Raw genomic sequence first — 25137 nt, forward strand, 5'->3', positions numbered from 1 at the left:
TTCGATGCCTGTCTGCGGTCACTCCTTCCACTAGGCCTCCACTGACCACACCACTGCTGCCCGTGTACCCCTGGAACCAATTTAAAATTGCCTACAGCCATGTGTTATTATTTTAGGCCTTCGATGCCTGTCTGCGGTCCATTCTTTCTACTACTACTACACTGACCAGGGCACTGCTGCCCGTGTACCCCTGGAACCAATTTAAAATTGCCTACAGCCATGTGTTACTATTTTAGGCCTTCGATGCCTGTCTGTGGTCACTCCTTCCACTAGGCCTCCACTGACCACACCACTGCTGCCCGTGTACCCCTGGAACCAATTTAAAATTGCCTACAGCCATGTGTTATTATTTTAGGCCTTCGATGCCTGTCTGCGGTCACTCCTTCCACTAGGCCTCCACTGACCACACCACTGCTGCCCGTGTACCCCTGTAACCAATTTAAAATTGCCTACAGCCATGTGTTATTATTTTAGGCCTTCGATGCCTGTCTGCGGTGACTCCTTCCACTAGGCCTCCACTGACCACACCACTGCTGCCCGTGTACCCCTGGAACCAATTTAAAATTGCCTACAGCCATGTGTTATTATTTTAGGCCTTCGATGCCTGTTTGCGGTCACTCCTTCCACTAGGCCTCCACTGACCACACCACTGCTGCCCGTGTACCCCTGTAACCAATTTAATATTGCCTACAGCCATGTGTTATTATTTTAGGCCTTCGATGCCTGTCTGCGGTGACTCCTTCCACTAGGCCTCCACTGACCACACCACTGCTGCCCGTGTACCCCTGTAACCAATTTAAAATTGCCTACAGCCATGTGTTATTATTTTAGGCCTTCGATGCCTGTCTGCGGTCACTCCTTCCACTAGGCCTCCACTGACCACACCACTGCTGCCCGTGTACCCCTGGAACCAATTTAAAATTGCCTACAGCCATGTGTTATTATTTTAGGCCTTCGATGCCTGTCTGCGGTGACTCCTTCCACTAGGCCTCCACTGACCACACCACTGCTGCCCGTGTACCCCTGGAACCAATTTAAAATTGCCTACAGCCATGTGTTATTATTTTAGGCCTTCGATGCCTGTCTGCGGTCACTCCTTCCACTAGGCCTCCACTGACCACACCACTGCTGCCCGTGTACCCCTGGAACCAATTTAAAATTGCCTACAGCCATGTGTTATTATTTTAGGCCTTCGATGCCTGTCTGCGGTCACTCCTTCCACTAGGCCTCCACTGACCACACCACTGCTGCCCGTGTACCCCTGGAACCAATTTAAAATTGCCTACAGCCAGCCCAATTTTTTTATTTTAGGCCTTCGATGCCTGTCTGCGGTCCATTCTTTCTACTACTACTACACTGACCAGGGCACTACTGCCCGTGTACCCCTGGAACCAATTTAAAATTGCCTACAGCCATGTGTTATTATTTTAGGCCTTCGATGCCTGTCTGCGGTCACTCCTTCCACTAGGCCTCCACTGACCACACCACTGCTGCCCGTGTACCCCTGGAACCAATTTAAAATTGCCTACAGCCATGTGTTATTATTTTAGGCCTTCGATGCCTGTCTGCGGTCACTCCTTCCACTAGGCCTCCACTGACCACACCACTGCTGCCCGTGTACCCCTGGAACCAATTTAAAATTGCCTACAGCCATGTGTTATTATTTTAGGCCTTCGATGCCTGTCTGCGGTCACTCCTTCCACTAGGCCTCCACTGACCACACCACTGCTGCCCGTGTACCCCTGGAACCAACATCAGAAAATATAAAAATAAGTATTTTGCTTATAAAAAAGAAAATACTGGAGAGATATCAAATGCAGACATTTTAACATTAAAAACAAACACATACAACAAAAATCTGGTACAGTACTAAAAATGGCCACCAGCTACAATAACTTTCTCCTGCAAGTAGTTAACTGAAAGGTTTTTTCAATTTTAAACACAGATATGGCATCCACCGAGTGTTGTCCTGTCGCGTCTTCTTTATATTATTGCCAAGAAGATGCAAAACAATGAAAATAATAAAATCATTATTTACCAAAAAAATAGAGTAAGTCAAAACCACATTGCAAATAAACATTCATTACAAATAAAGAAGCAGGGCGCGTCCGAGGGTGAGTATATACCTAATAAGAATATAATCACCCTCGGACGCGCCCTGCTTCTTTCCGACAGCCTTCCTTCCTAAGAATCAGCCCTTCCGTGGTGTAGAGAGAGGGTTTGTTACACTCCAAGGTGTTCCCCAGGTTGCCTTTCCTGAGCTTCAATCTTCCGGCTCTCGTTTAGTAGTTGTTGGAAACTACGCTGCATTGGGCCTACAAATTGGGTATGGGGTGTAGAGAGATGGTGTGTTCCACTCCAAGGTGTTCCCCAGGTTGCCTTTCCTGAGCTTCGATCTTCCGGCTCTTGTTTAGTAGTTGTTGGAAACTACGCTGCATTAGGCCTACAAATTGGGTATGGGGTGTAGAGAGATGGTGTGTTCCACTGTAGAGAGATGGTGTGTTCCACTCCAAGGTGTTCCCCAGGTTTCCTCGCCAATGCTTCGATCATCATGCTCTCGTTTAGTAGTTGTTGGAAACTACGCTGCATTAGGCCTACAAATTGGGTATGGGGTGTAGAGAGATTGTGTGTTCCACTCCAAAGTGTTCCCCAGGTTTCCTCTCCATTGCTTCGATCTTCATGCTCTCGTTTAGTAGTTGTTGGAAACTACGCTGCATTAGGCCTACAAATTGGGTATGGGGTGTAGAGAGATGGTGTGTTACACTCCAAGGTGTTCCCCAGGTTTCCTCTCCATTGCTTCGATCTTCCGGCTCTCGTTTAGTAGTTGTTGGAAACTACGCTGCATTAGGCCTACAAATTGGGTATGGGGTGTAGAGAGATGGTGTGTTACACTCCAAGGTGTTCCCCAGGTTTCCTCTCCATTGCTTCGATCTTCCGGCTCTCGTTTAGTAGTTGTTGGAAACTACGCTGCATTAGGCCTACAAATTGGGTATGGGGTGTAGAGAGATGGTGTGTTCCACTCCAAGGTGTTCCCCAGGTTGCCTTTCCTGAGCTTCGATCTTCCGGCTCTCGTTTAGTAGTTGTTGGAAACTACGCTGCATTAGGCCTACAAATTGGGTATGGGGTGTAGAGAGATGGTGTGTTCCACTGTAGAGAGATGGTGTGTTCCACTCCAAGGTGTTCCCCAGGTTTCCTCGCCAATGCTTCGATCATCATGCTCTCGTTTAGTAGTTGTTGGAAACTACGCTGCATTAGGCCTACAAATTGGGTATGGGGTGTAGAGAGATGGTGTGTTCCACCCCAAGGTGTTCCCCAGGTTTCCTCTCCATTGCTTCGATCTTCATGCTCTCGTTTAGTAGTTGTTGGAAACTACGCTGCATTAGGCCTACAAATTGGGTATGGGGTGTAGAGAGATGGTGTGTTACACTCCAAGGTGTTCCCCAGGTTTCCTCTCCATTGCTTCGATCTTCCGGCTCTCGTTTAGTAGTTGTTGGAAACTACGCTGCATTAGGCCTACAAATTGGGTATGGGGTGTAGAGAGATGGTGTGTTACACTCCAAGGTGTTCCCCAGGTTTCCTCTCCATTGCTTCGATCTTCCGGCTCTCGTTTAGTAGTTGTTGGAAACTACGCTGCATTAGGCCTACAAATTGGGTATGGGGTGTAGAGAGATGGTGTGTTACACTCCAAGGTGTTCCCCAGGTTTCCTCTCCATTGCTTCGATCTTCCGGCTCTCGTTTAGTAGTTGTTGGAAACTACGCTGCATTGGGCCTACAAATTGGGTATGGGGTGTAGAGAGATGGTGTGTTCCACTCCAAGGTGTTCTCCAGGTTGCCTTTCCTGAGCTTCGATCTTCCGGCTCTCGTTTAGTAGTTGTTGGAAACTACGCTGCATTAGGCCTACAAATTGGGTATGGGGTGTAGAGAGATGGTGTGTTCCACTGTAGAGAGATGGTGTGTTCCACTCCAAGGTGTTCCCCAGGTTTCCTCGCCAATGCTTCGATCATCATGCTCTCGTTTAGTAGTTGTTGGAAAGTACGCTGCATTAGACCTACAAATTGAGTATGGGGTGTAGAGAGATGGTGTGTTCCACTCCAAGGTGTTCTCCCGGTTGCCTTTCCTGAACTTCTATCTTCAGGCTCTCATTAAATTGTGGTTAAACGGAACAACTGCATTTGGCGTACTAGTTGGTTTGGGGCCTACTATCGGTGTCTGCCGCTCCTTGCTGTTCTCCTGGTTTCCTGTCCTGAAATTCCGTTTTCAGGCGCTCGTTAAGTAGTTGTTAATGTTAGACTGCATTTGGCCTACTAGTTGGGTTGGGGCCTACTATCGGTGTCTGGCACTCCTTGCTGTTCTCCTCCACTGAACAAAGCTGTGCCGCCTGTTTACTACTGTTGCCAATTTTGAACTGCATTTCGACTACTTACTGATTTGGGCCTACTCTCTGTGTCAGCCTCTCATTCCAGTTGTCCTCCACTGCAATGCCCCCTGATTAGTCCTGCGTTACCAATTTTGAACTGCATTTAGCCCACTTTATTCTTTGGGCCTATATCTGTGTTTCCTCCTCATCCTGCCCATTGCCCAGCCAGTGATAGATGAGTCTGCTAGTACATTGACCCATAACGCAACATTTCCCATGCACGCTACACTGCAAGATTGTGACCCTGCTGAAAGTCAGGTCCCCCTTCCCGCATACCATACCACCTTACACGGGGACAAACAGGAAGATGCAGATGAAAGTGCAGGTTCCTTCATCAGGTGGGGGGAGGAATACTAGTTGGCGACGTCACTGGCACAGGGCCTCTCATGGTACGCAAAAGTGTTGCTGCCGGTGGGAGGCGCCCCCGCCGTGCAAACACACCGCTGTACTTTGAGGGGCCCTGTGCCAGTGCCAATGCCAACGAGTGGGCCCCCCCTGCTTGCTCAGGTTCACAGCACTTGCAAAGTTGAAATACTTACCTCTCCCTGCTCCACTGCCGTGACGTGGTCCAGATTTCCTGGGCCCACTAATTACTTGAACCAGCCCTACCCACCACAACTTTAGCCAAATGACCCCCAATTTCAAATGCCTTCCAATTATTATAAGGTAAATTACGCTTGACAAGCTTCATTAAGAAGAATGGATGGTTTTGACATTAAAATGGGCACTCTAGGTGTTTTCCTGGCCCCCACTCACTGCCGACTATGCTGCCCCATTGACTTGCATTGGGTTTCGTGTTTCGGTCGATCCCGACTTTACGTCATAATCGGCCGATTTCACTCGACCCGACTTTTGAGATAGTCGAGTTTCGCGAAACCCGGCTCGACTCTAAAAAGGTCAAGGTCGCTCAACTCTAGTGATCACACCTTGAAGAGCTGTTGCACCAAGTGGACTGACATGAATCATGGCTCCAGCATAAGAAATTTCAATTGAAACAAAGGAGAGGATTAACAAACTCTTAAAAGAGGGTAAATCATCACGCAATGTTGCAAAAGATGTTGGTTGTTCACAATCAGCTGTGTCTAAAATCTGAACCAAATACAAACAACATGGGAAGGTTGTTAAGGGCAAACATACTGGTAGGCCAAGGAATACATCAAAGCTCAAGACCGGAAACTTAAAGCAATATGTCTCCAAAACAGGAAATGCACAACAAAACAAATTAGGAACGAATGGGAGGAAACTGGAGTCAACGTCTGTGACCGAACTGTAAGAAACCACATAAAGGAAATGGGATTTACATACAGAAAAGCTAAACGAAAGCCATTATTAACACCTAAACAGGAAAAAACAAGGTTACAATGGGCTAAGGAAAAGCAATCGTGGACTGTGGATGACTGGATGAAAGTCATATTCAGTGATGAATCGCGAATCTGCATTGGGCAAGGTGATGATGCTGGAACTTTTGTTTGGTGCCGTTCCAATGAGATTTATAAAGATGAAGGCCTGAAGAGAACATGTACATTTCCACAGTCATTGATGATATGGGGCTGCATGTCAGGTAAAGGCACTGGGGAGATGGCTGTCATTACATCTTCAATAAATGCACAAATTTATGTTGATATTTTGGTCACTTTTCTTATCCCATCAATTGAAAGGATGTTTGGGGATGATGAAATCATTTTTCAAGATGATAATGCATCCTGCCATAGAGCAAAAACTGTGAATACATTCCTTGAAAAAAAGACACATAAGGTCAATGTCATGACCTGCAAATAGTCCGGATCTCAGTGCAATTGAAAATCTTTGGTGGAAGGTGAAGAAAATGGTCCATGACAAGTTTCCAACCTGCCAACAGCAATCACATAAAGTTGCAGCCAGATTGATGAAGAGTACTGCTTGACACTCATTAAGTCCATGCCTCAGAGACTGCAAGCTGTTATAAAAGCTGGAGGTGGTGCAACAAAATACTAGTGATGTTTGAGTGTTTTTTTGTTTGTTTGTTTTTCACGATTCCATAATTTTTTCCTCAGAATTGAGTGATTCCGTAATTTTTCCCCTATGCTTGGTTAAAAAAAAGTAACCATTACTGGCTACCACATTTTTTGTTCTTGATTTCTTTTAGTGTTTCTTAAAGCCAGAAAGTTGCCATTTGAAATGACTTTAGTTTTGTGCCATGTCTGTGATCTGCTTTTTTTCTTCAAATTAAACAACTGAATGAACATCCTCCAAGGCCGGTGATTCCATAATTTTTTGCCAGGGGTTGTATATATATTTATGTGGTTGCGTCAAAATTTTCTGCACTATGGTTACAATAACATTTTTGTTGTCCACTACTGAAGACAACATTGAGCGTGCATACAAACTAATTCTGTTGGATAGACGATTGACTGTGGCTAATGTGTTAAATTAGACATATAAGCCTGAATATTCACATCTGATGAAGAGATGAAGGCAGCGGTGCATTTGTGACTCACAGCTCAGCCTAAAATGAGGGAATATGAAAAGCATGTTGGCAGATGGACAAAGTTTATTGAAAATCAGGGAGATTGTGTATGTTGAAAAATTATGTATTTGTGTTTTCTGAAAGTTAAACATATAAATTAACATAAATTCTACAGCCAGAGTGAAGATAATCTTGACTTTGGATGGGATTGAGGGTAAAGTGTTAGTCCTCGTTGACGACACCAAAATATGTAGGATACTAAGATCTGAAATTGACATTGCAATTTTGCGAAATGATCTGGATAAGATGACTAAATGGGTAAATACTTGGAGTAATGCACCTAGGACGGAGTAATCCTATTGCTGTATATACATTAAATGGAAGTATACTCAGGACTACAGAACAGGAGATGGACTTGGGTATTCTGGTTACAAGTAAGCTAAGGAGCATTATTCAAAAGCAAACAAGATTTTAGGGTGTATAAAAATAGAGATAAAATCCCATGATCCCAACGTATTGTTACCCCCTTAAGCTACTTTCACACATCAGGTTTTTTCATTCCGTCTCTTTTTTTAAAAACTGGAACCGGCGAAATTAAAAACTGGATCCGGTTTTCCCCATTGACTTGTATTAGTGCCGGATTGCGCCTCATGGCCAACCGTTCCTTTCGTTTTTTTCCGGATACGGTGAAAATTTCCATTCCGGCGTCTGGAAAAAATGTCTACAGTAACATTTTTTGTCTGCGGCGAAAAATGCGGACGGCTTTTTGCTACAATGCAAGTCTATGGGTGCAGGAATGTGCTGGATCTGGAAAAAGACGGATCCGGTGGCCTGATTCATTTTTTTAATCTGAGCATGCTCAGAAACAATTGCCCGGCCCACAGGACACATATATAAACAATCCTAGTGAGGCCCTCACTCATTACCAGCCATCAAGAGAGACTGCCAGCAAGAGAGCCTGACAACAAGCAAGCCTGCCTGCAAGAGAGCCTGCCTGCCACAGACTCTTCAAGCCAGACACAGACTCTGCCAGCAAGCCACAGACTCTGCCAGCCAGCAACAGAGCCAGCAAGCCAGCCTGCCAGCCAGCTACAGACTCTGCCAGCAAGCCACAGACTCTGCCAGCCAGCTACAGACTCTGCCAGCAAGCCACAGACTCTGCCAGCCAGCAACAGAGCCAGCAAGCCAGCCTGCCAGCCAGCCACAGACTTTGCCAGCAAGCCACAGACTATGCCAGCAAGCCACAGACTCTGCCAGCCAGCAACAGAGCAAGCAAACCAGCCTGCCAGCCACAGACTCTGCCAGCCAGCAACAGTGCCAGCCAGCCACAGAGCCTATTAGCCATGTCTTCTTCTGGGAGACTTTTCCCTGCATCAGCAGCGCATTGATGTAAATAAATGTTTTGTGCGGCCTTGCCCAGGAGTATGTATAACTCATACATTAGGCTCAGAAACCAGCAAAGGGATTCTTTAATGAGAAATTAAGCATCTGGTATTGGTTAACAAGTTTTTATGTTTATATACTATCTATGTATTGAATTTGTATTTAACAAATATATGTGTAAGGGACACAAGGAGCTGTCCATGAATATCACTTGTAATGTCTTTGTAAGTGTCCATGTTGTGCATTTCCATTGCATGTAAATGTACTGTTATGGCCCTGGCCTACCCTTACACTTGGCGTAGTCGGCAGGATGCCAAAGTCGTGCAGCGTGGGAGTGCTGTGAAAGATGAAGATGATGTGACAAAGAAAAATGAGACTAGCGACTTGAGGAAAGTGACAAGTGCCTCAGATGCTGTGGAAACCCTGGAAAATTACATGCTGCCGTGTGGAGATACTGCAAAGAGAATAAAGACTGAAAATGCCACTTTTTTGGATGTGACCGAAACAAAGGACTCAGCAAAAACCGTGAGTTTGGCTATAGTGCTTATTATGCCCAAGATGGTGACCGCAAAGATGGCGATGAGTGTCACTGAGGTAAACGATGACCCCGCCCTTTGTGGGATTGTCTGTGCAGAAAGTGCACGAAAGATTGTCAGCCGACTATGTCCGGCCCACCCATGGTGGGTGTGGCTATAGCAGAGAGGACCCCACCCTCCCCAATCCAGTGCTGCAAAATGGGTGGAGTGGAAAGAGTGGACCCAACCTAGAAATGGGTGTGGTCTGAATGTGACTTATGAGTGCTGCTTTTCCGTACTATTCGGTGATCCGGTACCGATGACGATGGAGCCCCGCTGCTCATGGTCTGGATGTGGAATTGGCCATATTGAATGGAGTTGGCGAGAAGAAGAGAATACACAGCCAGAGAAAGCAAGAGGGAGAGTAGAAGAGGCCGTAGCTTACCTGTCCCGGAAGTTCCCCAAAGCACCGGACGGGTGGCTGCCAGAGCCAGGGAGGAGAGATAAGCTTGTCCAGCGATACCAGGAGAGGAGGCCTACACCACTGATGATGACGTTGCCGAGTGACGTGTCTGTCCAGCGATACCGGGAGAGGAGGCCGGGACCACGGAAGACGACGTTGCATGTAAATGTACTGTTATGTAGATAGAAAAGGCGTAGTTCCCTACTTTGTCCACTAGGTGGGATTAGAGAGTTTCAGCAAGTAGATGGCTAATGTGGGAGTAGCTAGTGACAGTTAGGGTTCAGAACAGCTGAGAATTTGAATCAGCTGGGCGGGAGCACCCTGTCAGGGCAATCAGCTCTGCAGAAGTCCAAGGTCTTGTCAGGCAGCATCAGGGCCAGGAAGGCTACGAGAGAAAGAAGGGCATTGATAAAGTCACTGACAGTGCAGTATAAGTGGGATTGCGGTTGTAGGTGCTAGAAAAGAGCGAAGCAGTACGGACAGGTCACTTGGAATGTGATGGCTTGCTAAGTGGATGGATGTACACAGGACCAGGGCGAAATTGTTTGGAGGATTCCCTGCTAATGTAAGACCAGGAACAGAGGACGCTGGAGGACCGATAGGCACAGTCGTTTACGGAAGCGAGCTTAGTAAAGATGAAGGAAAGAGTGAGAAATAGGAGAAGCTGTGTAATGCAAAGCCTGATATATATGCTGACAAGATCAGAGAGGGGACAGGGACAGAGAAGAAACTGTGTAAGGTAAAGCCTGCTGTAAATGCTGAAGAGAACCGTTATGTGCCCGTCTTTAGTAAAGTTTATTGTTCAGGCGTTCTCTGATGATTCTGATTATTCTGCTTCAGCTGAGGAGAACATGCAGTGCATTACAGGAAGCTCCAGACGTAAAGCACCAGCAGGTATGCCGACTGAGAGTCGTGGAGTGTATGTGAGGGGAGGTCAGGGTGTGCATGAGACACTTACCTCAGCCATGACTACCACCCTGTCCTAACCTTACATATACAGTACAGGCCAAAAGTTTGGACACATCTTCTCATTTAAAGATTTTTCTGTATTTTCATGACTATGAAAATTGTACATTCACCCTGAAGGCATCAAAACTATGAATTAACATATGTGGAATTATATACTTAACAAAAAAGTGTGAAACAACTGAAATTATGTCTTATATTCTAGGTTCTTCGAAGTAGCCACCTTTTGCTTTGATGACTGCTTTGCACACTCTTGGCATTCTCTTGATGAGCTTCAAGAGGTAGTCACCGGAAATGGTCTTCCAACAATCTTGAAGGAGTTCCAAGATATGCTTAGCCCTTGTTGGCCCTTTTGCCTTCACTCTGCGGTCCAGCTCACCCCAAACCATCTCGATTGGGTTCAGGTCTGGTGACTGTGGAGGCCAGGTCATCTGGCGAAGCACACCATCACTCTCCTTCTTGGTCAAATAGCCCTTTCACAGCCTTGAGGTGTGTTTGGGGTCATTGTCCTGTTGAAAAATAAATGCTGGTCCAACTAAACGCAAACCGGATGGAATAGCATGCCGCTGCAAGATGCTGTGGTAGCCATGCTGGTTCAGTATGCCTTCAATTTTCAATAAATCTCCAACAGTGTCACCAGCAAAGCACCCCCACACCATCACACCTCCTCCTCCATGCTTCATGGTGGGAACCAGGCATGTAGAGTCCATCCGTTCACCTTTTCTGCGTCGCACAAAGACACGGCGGTTGGAACCAAAGATCTCAAATATGGACTCATCTGACCAAAGCACAGATTTCCACTGGTCTAATGTCCATTCCTTGTGTTCTTTAGCCCAAACAAGTCTCTTCTGCTTGTTGCCTGTCCTTAGCAGTGGTTTCCTAGCAGCTATTTTACCATGAAGGCCTGCTGCACAAAGTCTCCTCTTAACAGTTGTTGGAGAGATGTGTCTGCTGCTAGAACTCTGTGTGGCATTGACCTGGTCTCTAATCTGAGCTGCTGTTAACCTCCGATTTCTGAGGCTGGTGACTCGGATAAACTTATCCTCAGAAGCAGAGGTGACTCTTGGTCTTCCTTTCCTGGGGCGGTCCTCATGTGAGCCGGTTTCTTTGTAGAGTTTGATGATTTTTGCAACTGCACTTGAGGACACTTTCAAAGTTTTCCCAATTTTTCGGACTGACTGACCTTGATTTCTTAAAGTAATGATGGTCACTCGTTTTTCTTTACTTAGCTGCTTTTTTCTTGCCATAATACAAATTCTAACAGTCTATTCAGTAGGACTATCAGCTGTGTATCCACCAGACTTCTGCACAACAAAAATGATGGTCCCAACCCCATTTATGAGGCAAGAAATCCCACTTATTAAACCTGACAGGGCACACCTGTGAAATGAAAACCATTCCCGGTGGCTACCTCTTTAAGCTCATCAAGAGAATGCCAAGAGTGTGCAAAGCAGTCATCAAAGCAAAAGGTGGCTATTTTGAAGAACCTAGAATATAAGACTTATTTTCAGTTGTTTCACACTTTTTTGTTAAGTATATAATTCCACATGTGTTAATTCATAGTTTTGATGCCTTCAGTGTGAATTTACGATTTTCATACTCATGAAAATACAGAAAAATCTTTAAATGAGAAGAAGTGTCCCAACTTTTGGTCTGTACTGTATATTACTCTTGGAGTTTTGTTATTAGCTATGTCTTCTTGGCAATTAGTCACTTTTCCCATTTTTTTGTGATATATCTTGTGTTGGACAAGCTGTCCTCTATTTTTGTGCCTTTTTTCAAGGGAAATTTTTTTTTTGTATAAAGTCTTTGACTTTAGTAGCATGTCTTGCAAGGCGCATGAAGATGCACGCCACTGAGAAGATTTGCTGATTTCATTAAGTGGCATTTGCTGAATTCATTAAGAATTCCAGGGACGCCAGTCTAAATGAATTTGCCCCTATGAGTCCAGAATAGCCTAAGTGGAGAATGTGTGGAGCTTGCAAGATTTCTTTCTTTTTTTTTTAAACATGTGATATATAGAAATAAAGAAAAATAAAATACTTTTAACATAAAAACCTTATTTAAGTGATAGCCTTACACATGACAGAGATGTATTGATGCAGAAAGTTTCCACAAAATTGAATTCGTATGCTGTAGTTACTTGTCAAGTTACCTATCTGCATCATGTGATCATTTATAAACATATAACCCAGACCCATTACCACCAACTAGGGATGGGTAAACACTCGACTAAATCACTGAAACATACTGATTCACTAAGCAGATGACAAGCCGCACGATGAACCAACGAGTATTTTGTAAAAAGTTATAACTTTATTAACACCAAACAATACAAACAATAAAACAATGCCTCAAAACCATATAAGTAAATAGTGTTTACTAGGAGACAGGCGTGAGTAAAATTCTCATAGTTACGAGAAAGCACCAGGTAACAAATACATTCATAGGTTTATAAAATTACATACTAGAGCATGCTGAGAAAATGCCTTTAGTAGATTTTCATATAGGAATCTCAGTACTCAATATAAGTATAGTGTAACACCCTTGGGTGGGTAGGTGATGACCACTTTAATTAGTTAGACTACAAGAAATCATAATTCTAATTGCTGCCACAGCCACTATATCTATTTATTTTAAACATTAGTACTACACAGAATGAATATTCAAACAATTTCTGTTTAACCAATATAACCTGCAGGAATATTCTATGGAATTAATCCAATCATCTCAATACCGATCAGTCACTTTATGAAGCAGATACAAATCACTGCTGCCATAATTTGCTAGCACAATAAATGATATCTATGTCCGTACTTGGTACAAAAAGCAGTAAACACAACCTTTGTCCGGACCCTATATATATGGTACTACGATACCAGCAACACACAATGATTATACCTGCAAATGCATTCCAAGTAGCTAATGCCTACACGTATACATGGGAATGGTATAAAGCCAAAAAGATTTTTTAGTCTGCAGCAAGCTCAACCAGTGTAGAGACAATTGTCCACATGCTACTGTATGTGTCTAATACACAATGTGAATAGAAACCCATAAATATACATGTTACCTGAATCGTAAGGTGCTCCCGATACCAGCCACACATGGCACGCCACTGTCCGCCAAACCCCGACGCGCGTTTCGCGACAGCTTCCTCCTGGGCTTCCAGAATTATGATTTCTTGTAGTCTAACTAATTAAAGTGGTCATCACCTACCCACCCAAGGGTGTTACACTATACTTATATTGAGTACTGAGATTCCTATATGAAAATCTACTAAAGGCATTTTCTCAGCATGCTCTAGTATGTAATTTTATAAACCTATGAATGTATTTGTTACCTGGTGCTTTCTCGTAACTATGAGAATTTTACTCACGCCTGTCTCCTAGTAAACACTATTTACTTATATGGTTTTGAGGCATTGTTTTATTGTTTGTATTGTTTGGTGTTAATAAAGTTATAACTTTTTACAAAATACTCGTTGGTTCATCGTGCGGCTTGTCATCTGCTTAGTGAATCAGTATGTTTCAATCATGTGATCATTGCCATTTTAAGAAGACTAATTCCCTTTAAGTATTTTCTAGAATATATATGATTTAAATTGTGCTAAGAATTATGTTTCTTTTTTTATCTTTCAAATGCTATCAAGCTGTGTCATGTGGTGTGCCATCAGTTCCAAAGCATGGTAGCGTTGTTGGCTCAAATTTCACTTATGGTGTCACAGTTATCTACAGGTAAAATATTTATTGTATTCATTAAGCATTTTTGACATGATAAAAACTGTGTAAATCATCTGATTTTTTTTTATTTTGTTGCTGTAGATGCAATGAAGGATATACTTTACTAGGCAATGAAGATTCTGTATGTCTCGCTGATGGTTCCTGGAGCAATGGAGTCCCATCATGTGAGTCAGTCTCGTGCTCCAAACCAAAGGAAATAGCTTATGGGAATTTCACTCTAAATGGTCTAATATACAAGTCAACAGCATCTTATAAGTGTGAGATGGGATACAGGTAACTTATAAGAATGTCATATTACATTTAATGCAGTTTAATACATAAGTTTCAGCCAAAAAATGATTTATAGTCATGGGGATATCGCTAAGAGAAGACAAAGGTTGGGCATAATGCTCATACAGGTAAAAAAAAAACTCTTCCTAATTTCTTTACGACTTGTCATGTGTGTCCTGTTCTGCACCATTCACATAGGCCGATTTACAACGTGACATGGAACAGGAGAAAAAAAGCTCTGCTCTGTGACTCTATGCTCTGCCGTAGACTGTCAGCATGATGGTTCACCATACAGAACAAAGGACTTTTTCCCACCTGCTCCTCAGTCTGACATATAGTAACTTAGAGATGTATGTATTGAGCATTGTTTCATTAGGCTGCAACCTGTCCTCATGCGTGCCAAGGAGGAGTTGCAGTCTGAAATAGGCGATTGTGGATTGCGGTTTGAAATACCCCTTAAAGGAAACCTATCGAAAATATTCTGATGCCAGAACTGTAGAAAAAAGACATGGACCACATATCCAAAAATCACATGTTGATCTAATGCCGCTAAGAAAAATTTTACAAAACTGAACATGATGTTCTTAGTTTAACAGTTTGAACAGACTGTATGAAGCCCACTGCCACAGCAAAATTCTTACCAACCTTAGCCGCAGTTACAGTGCACCCCCAGGGCGGCCAACCTTATGCCTCACAGCACCCATCCTGCAAAGCTGAGTCCACATGCATATTAAAAATCATTTTAGTATACTTCCGTATATCTATTCCCTATTCTTTTACTGTGATTATGATATGAGTAACATTCTTTCTTAGGTTGCAGGGTCCAACAACTTTGATGTGTGAAGCTTCTGGTAACTGGAGTAGTGAGCCTCCATCTTGTGAGCTTGTGACTTGTGGTTCTCCTCCCGTGGTTAGGGATGCCATTTCCAAAGGAAGTCACTTTACCTTTGGAAAAACTGTGACATACAGTTGTAAAGAAGGGTAAGACGATCACGTTTTCGTATAATGAATGAGCAGAACCATCGTTGACACCCTCCAACTAAACCTCGTTCAAGTAAATTGACAGAGGCATAAAGCCCAAAATTTCAACTGTACCAAAATTTATGACTTTTTTACCCAGATTTCTGGCATACAGTTCTAAATTGTTGCTATGTGCTTAAAAACAACAAATTATGAGCACATTTCATTATGTAAAGAGAAAGTTAACCCTTAAAGACCATTTTTTCAATGTATTAAGGCTTTTTATTTTAATACATTGCAAGGATGTGTGTTGCAGCCAGAGACCCATTCCCAAACAAATCTCCAAATACCTTGTCAAGATATGGAGTCAAGGGTTGTCTGGGTTTTCTGTTTTACCCAAAAGCTTGAAGATTTAGAAAATGACAAATATAGCCATGTTCATTCTCCTAGGGTCCAGTAATGGCCACAGTTGACAGGCTGCAGTGGTGATATCTTGGGTTCATTCCTTCCATATCAGTATCACCACTGAGCCCTGTGATTGACTGCAGTGATTCCACTCACTGAAGTTGTGATGTTACTCCTTGAGCCTCCCAGCAAAGACTGGGGTATCGGCGGAGAGGTAGAGCTGGACCCGAGGAAAGTGAGTTTACTTTGTGTGTTATTTTACACAGACCCCAATCATGAGAACAGGATCCCCTGTGTGAAAGGGGAGTTGTCGTTTTTATTTAAGTATTTAAATTCATGGATGTTCAATTTACTTTACATGGTAATGAAAATTTCAGTAGTTGAACATGTGCATGCATTCTCCATTCACACAGAGATCTCTGCTTTTGGTATTGGTGGTGGTTCCAGTGGTCAGACCCCCAGTAATCATGCCTTCATATATTTACCAAATTCAGAAATTAAGCATTTACGAAAATGTTACAAAATTTGCAGAAGAGTAGGGAATGTTCTAAAATAAAGAAATAACCCTTTACTTACAAGTTGAAGCTGCTGCTACTTCAGTGGTGCCAGTACTTATGACTTCTGCGGCCAATCACTGGCTTCAGTGGTCAAGTGCTTTACATGCAAACTCCATTGCTGAGGCTAGTGATTGGCTGCTGTTGTGATGTGAATGATTTAAGGGGCATTGCCAGTACAGGACCTGCAGAGACCACTGGAAATGCTCATATCTATATTTTTAGAACATTTCTTTATTTTCTGCCCTTTTTTAAAAATCTCTCTAATAAGGAAACATAATACAGTAAACCAGCCCTAGCAGTGGCTTTTTTGGATCCAAAAATGGCATGATATTAAAATGTGTATCATATGTCAATAAAAGAAGAGCTATAGATCTCACTATGAATTAGTAAGCAAAATTCATTATACATTTTATCTTTTTCAGTTACATTTTAGTTGGCCCAGAAACTATAACCTGTTTAACAACTGGAAAATGGAGTGAGAATATTCCACAATGTATGGCTGTTTCATGTGATGAACCTCCAAACTTGGACCATGCTTCTTCAGATAGTGCCCATAGACTTTATGGAGACACTGCATATTATTACTGCTTTGATGGCTATAGCATGGCTGATAACAGTAAAATGCTGTGTAATGCTCTAGGAAAGTGGGTGCCTCCTAATGGCAAGGAAACGCCTTATTGCATCGCTGATTTTTGTGAGAAACCTCCAGCTGTTGCATATGGTATCTTGGAATCAATCAATAAAGCAAAGTTTGTTTCTGGCACAACAGTTAGCTTCAAATGCATGGAGGGCTTCATACTAAACACATCTTCTAAGATCGAGTGCTTACGAGGTGGTCAATGGAACCCATCACCTACATCAATTCAGTGCATACCTGTCCGTTGCGGAGAACCACTTGGTATCAAAAATGGCTATGTCAGCGGAAATAACTACAGCTTTGATGCAGTGGTAGCCTATAGTTGTAATAAAGGCTATTACATAAAAGGAGAGAAGAAACGGACATGCCAGGCATCTGGCGAATGGAGTGGTCGGTTTCCAGCTTGTCACCCAGTATCCTGTGGCCAACCACCTGAACTAGAAAATGGGGTTATAGAGGTGTGTGTGTTCACTTCTTTTCTGTAACACTACTTGTAATAGTAATTAACTAGATTTATTTGTAGCATAGTTATTTATTTATTATGCATTGCTTATATAATGCCATCATATTCCTCAGCGCTTTACAGACATGGTCATCCCTGTCCAAATTGGGCTCACAGTATAAATTCCCTATCAGTATGTCTTTATACTTGGGTAAATTATTTATTTAACAAGGTCCTGTTACCCGGTCAAAAGTGGCCAGTTATTGATCTTATTTCAGTCATGCTGCTCTCCTCAGTATTACTTCTTTTTTTTAATGCACCATACGGTTCCAAAGGGGTATCCCAGTTGATGATTTAGAGCAGTGTGAAGATACACCACCAGAGAATTCTGTAGGACACACCACTTGTAGAGACCATAAAAATGAGCACTAAATGAAAATGCCCATATTTCTGAAAGTGATTGGCAAATTTAAGGTAAAAAAGGGATTACTCGGGAGAGCATTGGGAACAAAACATTAGGAAAATCTGGCCTCTCTTGATCTGGTGATAGGTTCTCTTTAAAGGGGTTCAGTACTAAATAGAATAATAACTGCAATTCTTTAAGCAAATTTGTCTGAACAACATTTTAAAATGTATATATATTGTAGAATTCTAGTAAATATTGTGCTGATTTACAGCGGGTACTGTAGTCCATACAATAGTTATGCAGGTCGTAAATGAAAACCGCCAACAAGCTTGTTTTCGGAGACCAATACTATGCAGAGCTTGGGGTAAATGAAACAGTTCTTTAGCTGACTTTCAGTTGCCATCTTCTGATCGATGTATCATTGATGGTTGGTCTTTTGATGTTTGCAGTTTTCAATTACAAAGCCGTAAGTTTAAACAAGCAAAACTGGTGAAAAACATGACTAATTCTTCACAATCATTTGTCATAAAAAGTCAACGATTGGCAGGATATTACCTGATTCAGATTTTTAGATGTCCAAAATCTCTGGTGCAGTCATCTCCAACCTTTTTAATGGTGAGAGTCATATTCACCTCTAACAGAGAGTCACGATCCTCATCCTGTGCTACTCCACCCAACCCCCTACAAGTATTGAAATCTCGCTCATGCCTTCACACAGTAGAAGAAAAGAAAAAGTGACCAGCTCACACTTGATAATATGTCAGAAAATTCAGACGATGAATAAGCGTGCTATCACGCAACTAAGCATCCAGTAAAGCGCTAATAAAATGATCCACCTTCCAATCCAATAATTGCTAAAAACATATACTTTACTGTAGCTCAATTAAAAAAAAGTGGCATACTGGACACAAATCGAGTATAAGAGTGCAGTGGGGTATAGGGAGAACGTCCAGAAAAAACAAATGCGTTTTGAACATACTCTGCGTTCTTAAAGTTGGTCTTGGTCTAAGTCCAATTTTAAGAACGCAATGTGCATTCTAAACTTGTTTGTTTTTTCCGGATGTTCTCCCCGTAACCCACACTTATGCACACTGTGTATCCAGTTGCGCATTTTTTTTTAGCTACATTAAAGGATCAAATTTTAACAATTATGGATTGGAACCTGGATCATTTTTTTTCGCACTATCTCCACTCTCCTTAACCTCATTTGGTATTCTCACCTAAAGCGCTCACGTTTCATCAAGCATCAAGTTTCAATCATACCCTCTGTCTGTCAGTATCATGCTTTGTCTATAATTTTCCTTAATTTATCTTTCAAACGGGGTGTTAAAGTACAAAGTTGGCAGATAGTCACGAGCCACACATCATTTGAGCAACACGTCATGGTCCCAAGAGCCACACTTGGCTCCTGAGCCATAGGACGGAGATATCTGCTCTAGTATAACAGCCTTAGAATTCGAGAAAGCTGCAGAAACTGTAACTCAGGATAAGTACAAAATTAAAATTACAATTTTTTTTACCAATGTAATAAAACAAAATATGTAAATTAATTCAATGTGAAAATGTTGAAACAGTCTAAGGGTGGGCATCTGCTTTTCAATGCTCAGGTGTTCAATATAAAATGTTATAAGTAACAAATGAAAGGTTTCAAAAAGAAAAGGATACAGTCTGAAAATGTAGTATTTAGAACACTTCAAAAATTATACTTCTTGGAAGCTAGAGGTAAATTAAATGCATTTTATATGTAGCCAATGTGTAACCGCTTGGCATTGGCTGATCTAGTGATTGGTTTTTCTGTGAAAAATCATAATGACGCTCAAGGTTAATATCACCAATGGCCGCTGAAATAAAATAATATCAGGCAGCAAGTGGTACTGGCTTCCAAGTATTCAATCAATCATGATGAGTTAAAAAAAAAGGTAGAGCTAAGATTTGAAGTAACAAATTAAAGTTATGTTTGTGTTAAGTAGTATGTGTTCTTCTTACTGTTCATTTACATTTTGACAATATTTTAATCAACTTTTTTTTTTTTCCTGCAGAATAAAACAGGTATTGTATTTGAGGATGAGGTAACTTACTCCTGCAAACCTGGATACAAATTAGTTGGTAGCAATAAAAGAATATGCCAGTCCAACAAACAATGGTATAGTGAGTCTCCACCATCATGTACTTTACTAAGCTGTGAAAAACCACCACCACTAAAAAATGGTGATATCAAAGGGACAACAATTGATGTTGGTTCAAAAATTGAATTTGTATGTGATGAGGGCTATGAACTTATTGGGGAAACCAGCTGGACTTGTCAGAAAAATGGAAAGTGGGACAAAAAGAAATTACCTACCTGTGTGCCATCAAAATGCCAAGATCCACCACTATTACAACACCAGTTAGTACTTAAGGAAGTAGCTAATGAGACAGGAGTTGTGAAATTTTCCTGTAGAGAGGGTTATGTTCTTCAAGGTTCCTCTGTTTTACGATGTCTACCATCACAGCACTGGAATGATTCTTTTCCATTATGCAAACTTGTTCTCTGTCCCAAGCCACCAGACATTGATTATGGAGACCCAAAATCAGTGCCTTCTCTTCATTACGGGACTGTAATACAATATACTTGTACAGATGGCTTTCTGCTTAAAGGATCACCTGAAATAACATGTGAAGCGGACGGTAATTGGGGTCCTGATCTTCCCAGCTGTGTTCCAGTTGAATGTCCTCAACCAGATGAAATTGTGAATGGAATTGTTGATGTTCAAGGTCTCGCTTATCTTAGCACTGTTCTATATACATGCAAACCTGGCTTTGAGTTACTGGGAAACGCCACATTAATTTGTGGACCAGTAGGACACTGGCTAGGTGGACTGCCAGTATGTAAACCTATTAGATGTCCTGGAGCTAAAGATATTCCAAATGGCAAAAGTTCTTCAACCAGTCTTCATTATGGACAAACTGTAACCTATTCATGTAACAAAGGGTTTAGACTTGAAGGACAGCCTATTATTACCTGCATGGAAACAGGAGAATGGGATACTGACTCTCCAACCTGTAAAGAAATAGCCTGTGATCCTCCTCAGGCTATTGACAATGGCTTTGTAGAGGGAGCTGATTATAGATATGGTGCAATGATCATTTATAGTTGTGTGCCTGGGTTTCAGCTGACTGGACCTGCCATAATAACTTGTGAAGATTCAGGATGGTCCAGTCCAACTCCAATGTGTGTGCATACAGATTGTGGTCTTCCACCACATATTGACTTTGGACAGTATAGCAAACATAATGATTACATAATGAATGTGGATCTAAAACTTGAAATGTATGACATACCAATCACTATCCAACCTCCAACCACCATACAAAGTTATAAAGATGGTAATTATTCAGTTAGAGATGTTAGCAATGATGTGTCAGAATTTTTATTTGGAACTTATGTTTTGTACACATGTTACTATGGCTATGATATTTTTGGACCACCCCTATTATATTGTCAGGAAGATGGTACCTGGAATGGAAGCTCCCCTGTCTGTCTATCGATAGAATGCAATATTCCTGTAGCTCCTGAAAATGGTGTGGTGCAATATACTGATAATTCACTAGATAGTACTATTTTTTATAAATGTAAGGCTGGATATGAACTTATTGGGTCAGAAAATAGCACATGCTTGTCTACAAAGAAATGGAGTCATCGCATTCCACAATGTGCTATAATATTTTGCAAGCCACCTGACCAGATACTTAATGGCTACATAGAAGCCTCAAATTTCTCATTCATGAGTGTTGCTCATTATAAATGTGACATTGGATACAGAATGCATGGAACTAACAAAAGAACATGTCAAGAAAATAAACTTTGGGATGGAGAAGAACCTATATGCATCCCTCTTTCTTGTGGTCAGCCTGAAGCCCTAATAAATGGACAAGTCAAAGGAAATGATTATGATTATGGAAATCATATTGAGTATCAATGCTTTGAAGGCTTCCTGCTCAGTGGTGATAAGAGCAGAACCTGCCTGGGGGATGGACATTGGAGTGGAATAATGCCAGAATGCTTACAAATGATATGTAAAACACCTCTGCCTGTTGTCAATGGGGAAATTGAAGGATCAGAATATACTGTTGGAAGTCATATAATTTATAAGTGCAGTCAAGGACATAAATTGGAAGGGCCATCAAAGCTTACCTGCCAGAAAGATGGAACATGGGATGGAAAAGCTCCATTATGTGCACTCATAGACTGTGGTCCTCCAGAAGATATTTCTCATGGTTTCCTTAACAGTTCAGGCTTTCATTACAATGAGTATGTACAATATTTTTGTTTTCCTGGTTATGAAATACATGGAAGTCCAACAAGACAATGTTTAGCAAGTGGCATGTGGAGTGGCAGTGTCCCCAGTTGTCTACCTTGTGAATGTTCCAAACCATCTGTTCAGCATGCAAACATTATTGGGGATAATTTTAGCTGTGGTCATTCAATCACAATCAAATGTCATGATGGTTTTAAACTGTTTGGACATTCTGAACTCAGTTGCGAGTCTGCAGGAAAATGGAGCTCTGGCTTTCCGTACTGTGGAAAGGTTAACTGTGGCCCTCCTCCTGTAATTCTAAATGCATTTATTAATGGAAGCAGTTCAACATTTGAGAATGCAATCAAATACACATGCCTTGCAGGCTACGTTATGCAAGGAAATCAAGATCTTGTATGCACAGAAGAAGGGAAATGGAGTAAACCCTACCCTACTTGTCAGCTACGTTCCTGTGGTCCACCACCCAGTATTCCTAACACTGTGATAAATGGCAATTCCTACACTTTTGGAAGTGTCATTGAATATGGGTAAGAGCATTTTTTTATGAAAGCTGAAAAACCTATATTATAAAAAAGCTACTGTATTTCAAGTCATTTTTTTTTCATGAATAATAATTGTACTGAATAAATTCTATGAACATATAAAAATCATTTTATTTAACTTAATGAGGTTGGCCACTATGTTTTTACTGGTGTCCTATTCTTAGGATAGCCCATCAATATCTGAACAATGGGGGTATGACACATGGAAACCTCAGCCAATCAGCTGTTACCGAAGGCCAAAAGTTCTCGAATACTATTGAAACACAGCAACCCTGTTATTTCTATAGTGGCTGCGGCGGAGTACCTCACATCCATCTGCTAATTAATTAAATAGGAGGGGAATCTGCAATCCCCGGCAATAACCACTATAGATATTACTCAGCTGCGATGTTGCAGCAGCATTTGGGAACTTCCGGCTGTAGGAGGTAACAGCTAATTATTGTGTTGCACCACCTCTGATCAGACATACATTGACCACTTATACTTAGGATATTTTTTAATTTGCAAAACATGGCCAGCCTCCATTTTGATAAATATTTAGGGCTGGCTGTCAAATGGCTAAATAAAAAAAATATATATAATACCTCACAGCTCACCTCTCCGGCCACCACGCTCGTTGCAATCCAGTCCTCTTCTTTTGTGTTATTGGCCCCACATCTACACCCTCTTTAATATCATCCAACTGGATCAAAAGTTCAGGCATATAAAGAAGAGGCTGGAGATGCAGCACATGATGCCAGAAAGATTAAGACTGGATGGCTGGCAGCGGTGTTTCTCAAAATGTGAGTATTAGATTTCTGTTTTTTTACTGCTTACATTTATTATGCTCTGTGGTCTGGAGATCTAATTTCCCCCCAATTCTAACTTGGGAAAATTTGGTGAAGGCAGTAAAGTCGAAAACAAAACGATCCATTCATCACTAGTCTCAAGTACTAAGGCTGATTGAATGTCAATATTCCAGTTTTAAAAAGTTTGGACCTTTTAGTCATTTCTAAAAGTCTTACGCTGGTCATGTACATAGTTTGAATTGGAATAATTGTGGTTGAACAGTCATCACAGATTGTGATTTGTTCATGCTTTTAACATGTTGGATTACAGGGAATATGTTCTTAGGATTAACCCTCCTAATCAGTCTATATTGGAGTGCAAGTCTTAGAAGGTTGAATAAAACTATACCTTGATATCTGAGATCTGATGTCTTATTCTAGAGAATTTCATGTGTTTATATGCAAATGGTCTGTTAAGATCTATAGGCCGGTCACTGATCTGCCTCCAGAGCTTATTTTAAATGAAAGAGGGCATTATCAATATGAACTAAGTAATGACTGACACTCTGCAGTGAGATCAGAACTAAGACAGTATAGCAGAAGAGAACTTTGTCCCATGAAAGACATTTTCAGTGTCTCGGCGCCAACTGCCGCCGCTCCTGCCACCGCGCCTACCATTCACTCTGCGCGCTGACATACTTACCCGTCCCGACGGTGTGCACGCGCCTTCCGGTCTCTTCTCCTGACTCGCCGCCAGTCCCTGGCTCTCGTCGGGTGCGTACCTCTCACTGCGCACTTCCTCTCTCTGGTCTGCAGATGCTCTGTTCCTCCACTCTATGATTCTGGAGGATCTTGACCCAGAAGTTCTGCAGCACTTTAACTCCTTCCTCTGCTCCGTGCCTGATTGTCATTTGTCCTCATTTGACCCAGGTCCTTCTGTGCCTTTGTCTGTCCTGTTTGTCCGCCATATCCTGCCTGTCCTGTGTCTCCGCCATAACCTGCCTGTCCTATGTTTTCACCATACCCTGCCTGTCCTGTGCCTCCGCCATATCCAGTTTGTCCTGGGCGTCCACCATATCCTGCCCATTCTGTGTCTCAGTCATTGCCAGTCTGTCCTGTGTCTCCGTTATAGCCAGTTCTACATTTTTTCCGCTCCTACTTCCTGTCCCCGGGTATCAGCTTCTGCGGCAATAGTCTCCCTCGGGCCTGCCCCTAACACTCCCTGTATTGGGGGTGGTCCACCAGGCCAGCTTACCCTTGGGAGGTTCATTGTCGTGGTTCTGCAGGTTCACTTTAGGAATTTCAAAAGATCTGACATCCAATAGCTCTGCTTCAGAGCTGTGTCAGATTATAAGTAGTATAGTGAAGCAGAATTGAACCTTGCCTCATTGCAAAAACAACAAGCACATTTGGAATTGTCCTCTTAGGCCAGCGTCACACTGGCGTATTGCATCCGATGCGAGATTATCGGATGCGATATGCTAATGACAGCAGCAGAGCAGGAGCCGAGTGTCATGCGTCTTTGCTCCGATTCTCTCGCACAGGGAGGATCGGAGCACAGCTGCGGAGGAGGCGGAGAAATGAATTTCTCCATCTCCTCCATTCCTGGGGTCCGCTTATAACGCACAGCACTCGGATGATATCCGAGTGGTGTGCGCTGTCTCACTCGCACCCATAGGCTTATATGGGTGCGAGTGAGCTGAGAGTTTTCCTCGGTCCAAGACAATTGCAGCATGCTGCGATTATCTCGGACCGAGGAAAACGGCCGACAAAAAGTCGGCTGCTGGGAGCTGCCCCATAGCTTAAAATTCGTCCGAGTGCAATGCGATTTTTTTTATCACATTGCACTCGGCCGTTTAAAAGGCCAGTGTGACGCCGGCCTTACAGAGCTGTCAGCAATGCTATATTGCCCTTTCCCCC

General features: G+C 42.4%; 1 protein-coding gene across 1 annotated transcript in view; it reads left to right on the top strand.

Moving 5' to 3' along the window:
• SVEP1 (sushi, von Willebrand factor type A, EGF and pentraxin domain containing 1) overlaps positions 1-25137 on the top strand; it is a 505032-nt gene that overhangs the window by 412294 nt on the left and 67601 nt on the right. Inside the window, exons 34-38 of the mRNA XM_069766556.1 lie at positions 13843-13927; positions 14015-14206; positions 15017-15184; positions 16548-17220; positions 19650-22435. Coding sequence (XP_069622657.1) covers positions 13843-13927; positions 14015-14206; positions 15017-15184; positions 16548-17220; positions 19650-22435 — 3904 coding nt within the window. The remainder of the gene's footprint in view (positions 1-13842; positions 13928-14014; positions 14207-15016; positions 15185-16547; positions 17221-19649; positions 22436-25137) is intronic.

The sequence above is a fragment of the Ranitomeya imitator genome, chromosome 1 (assembly GCF_032444005.1).
Source record: "Ranitomeya imitator isolate aRanImi1 chromosome 1, aRanImi1.pri, whole genome shotgun sequence".
Lineage (NCBI taxonomy): Eukaryota > Metazoa > Chordata > Amphibia > Anura > Dendrobatidae > Ranitomeya > Ranitomeya imitator.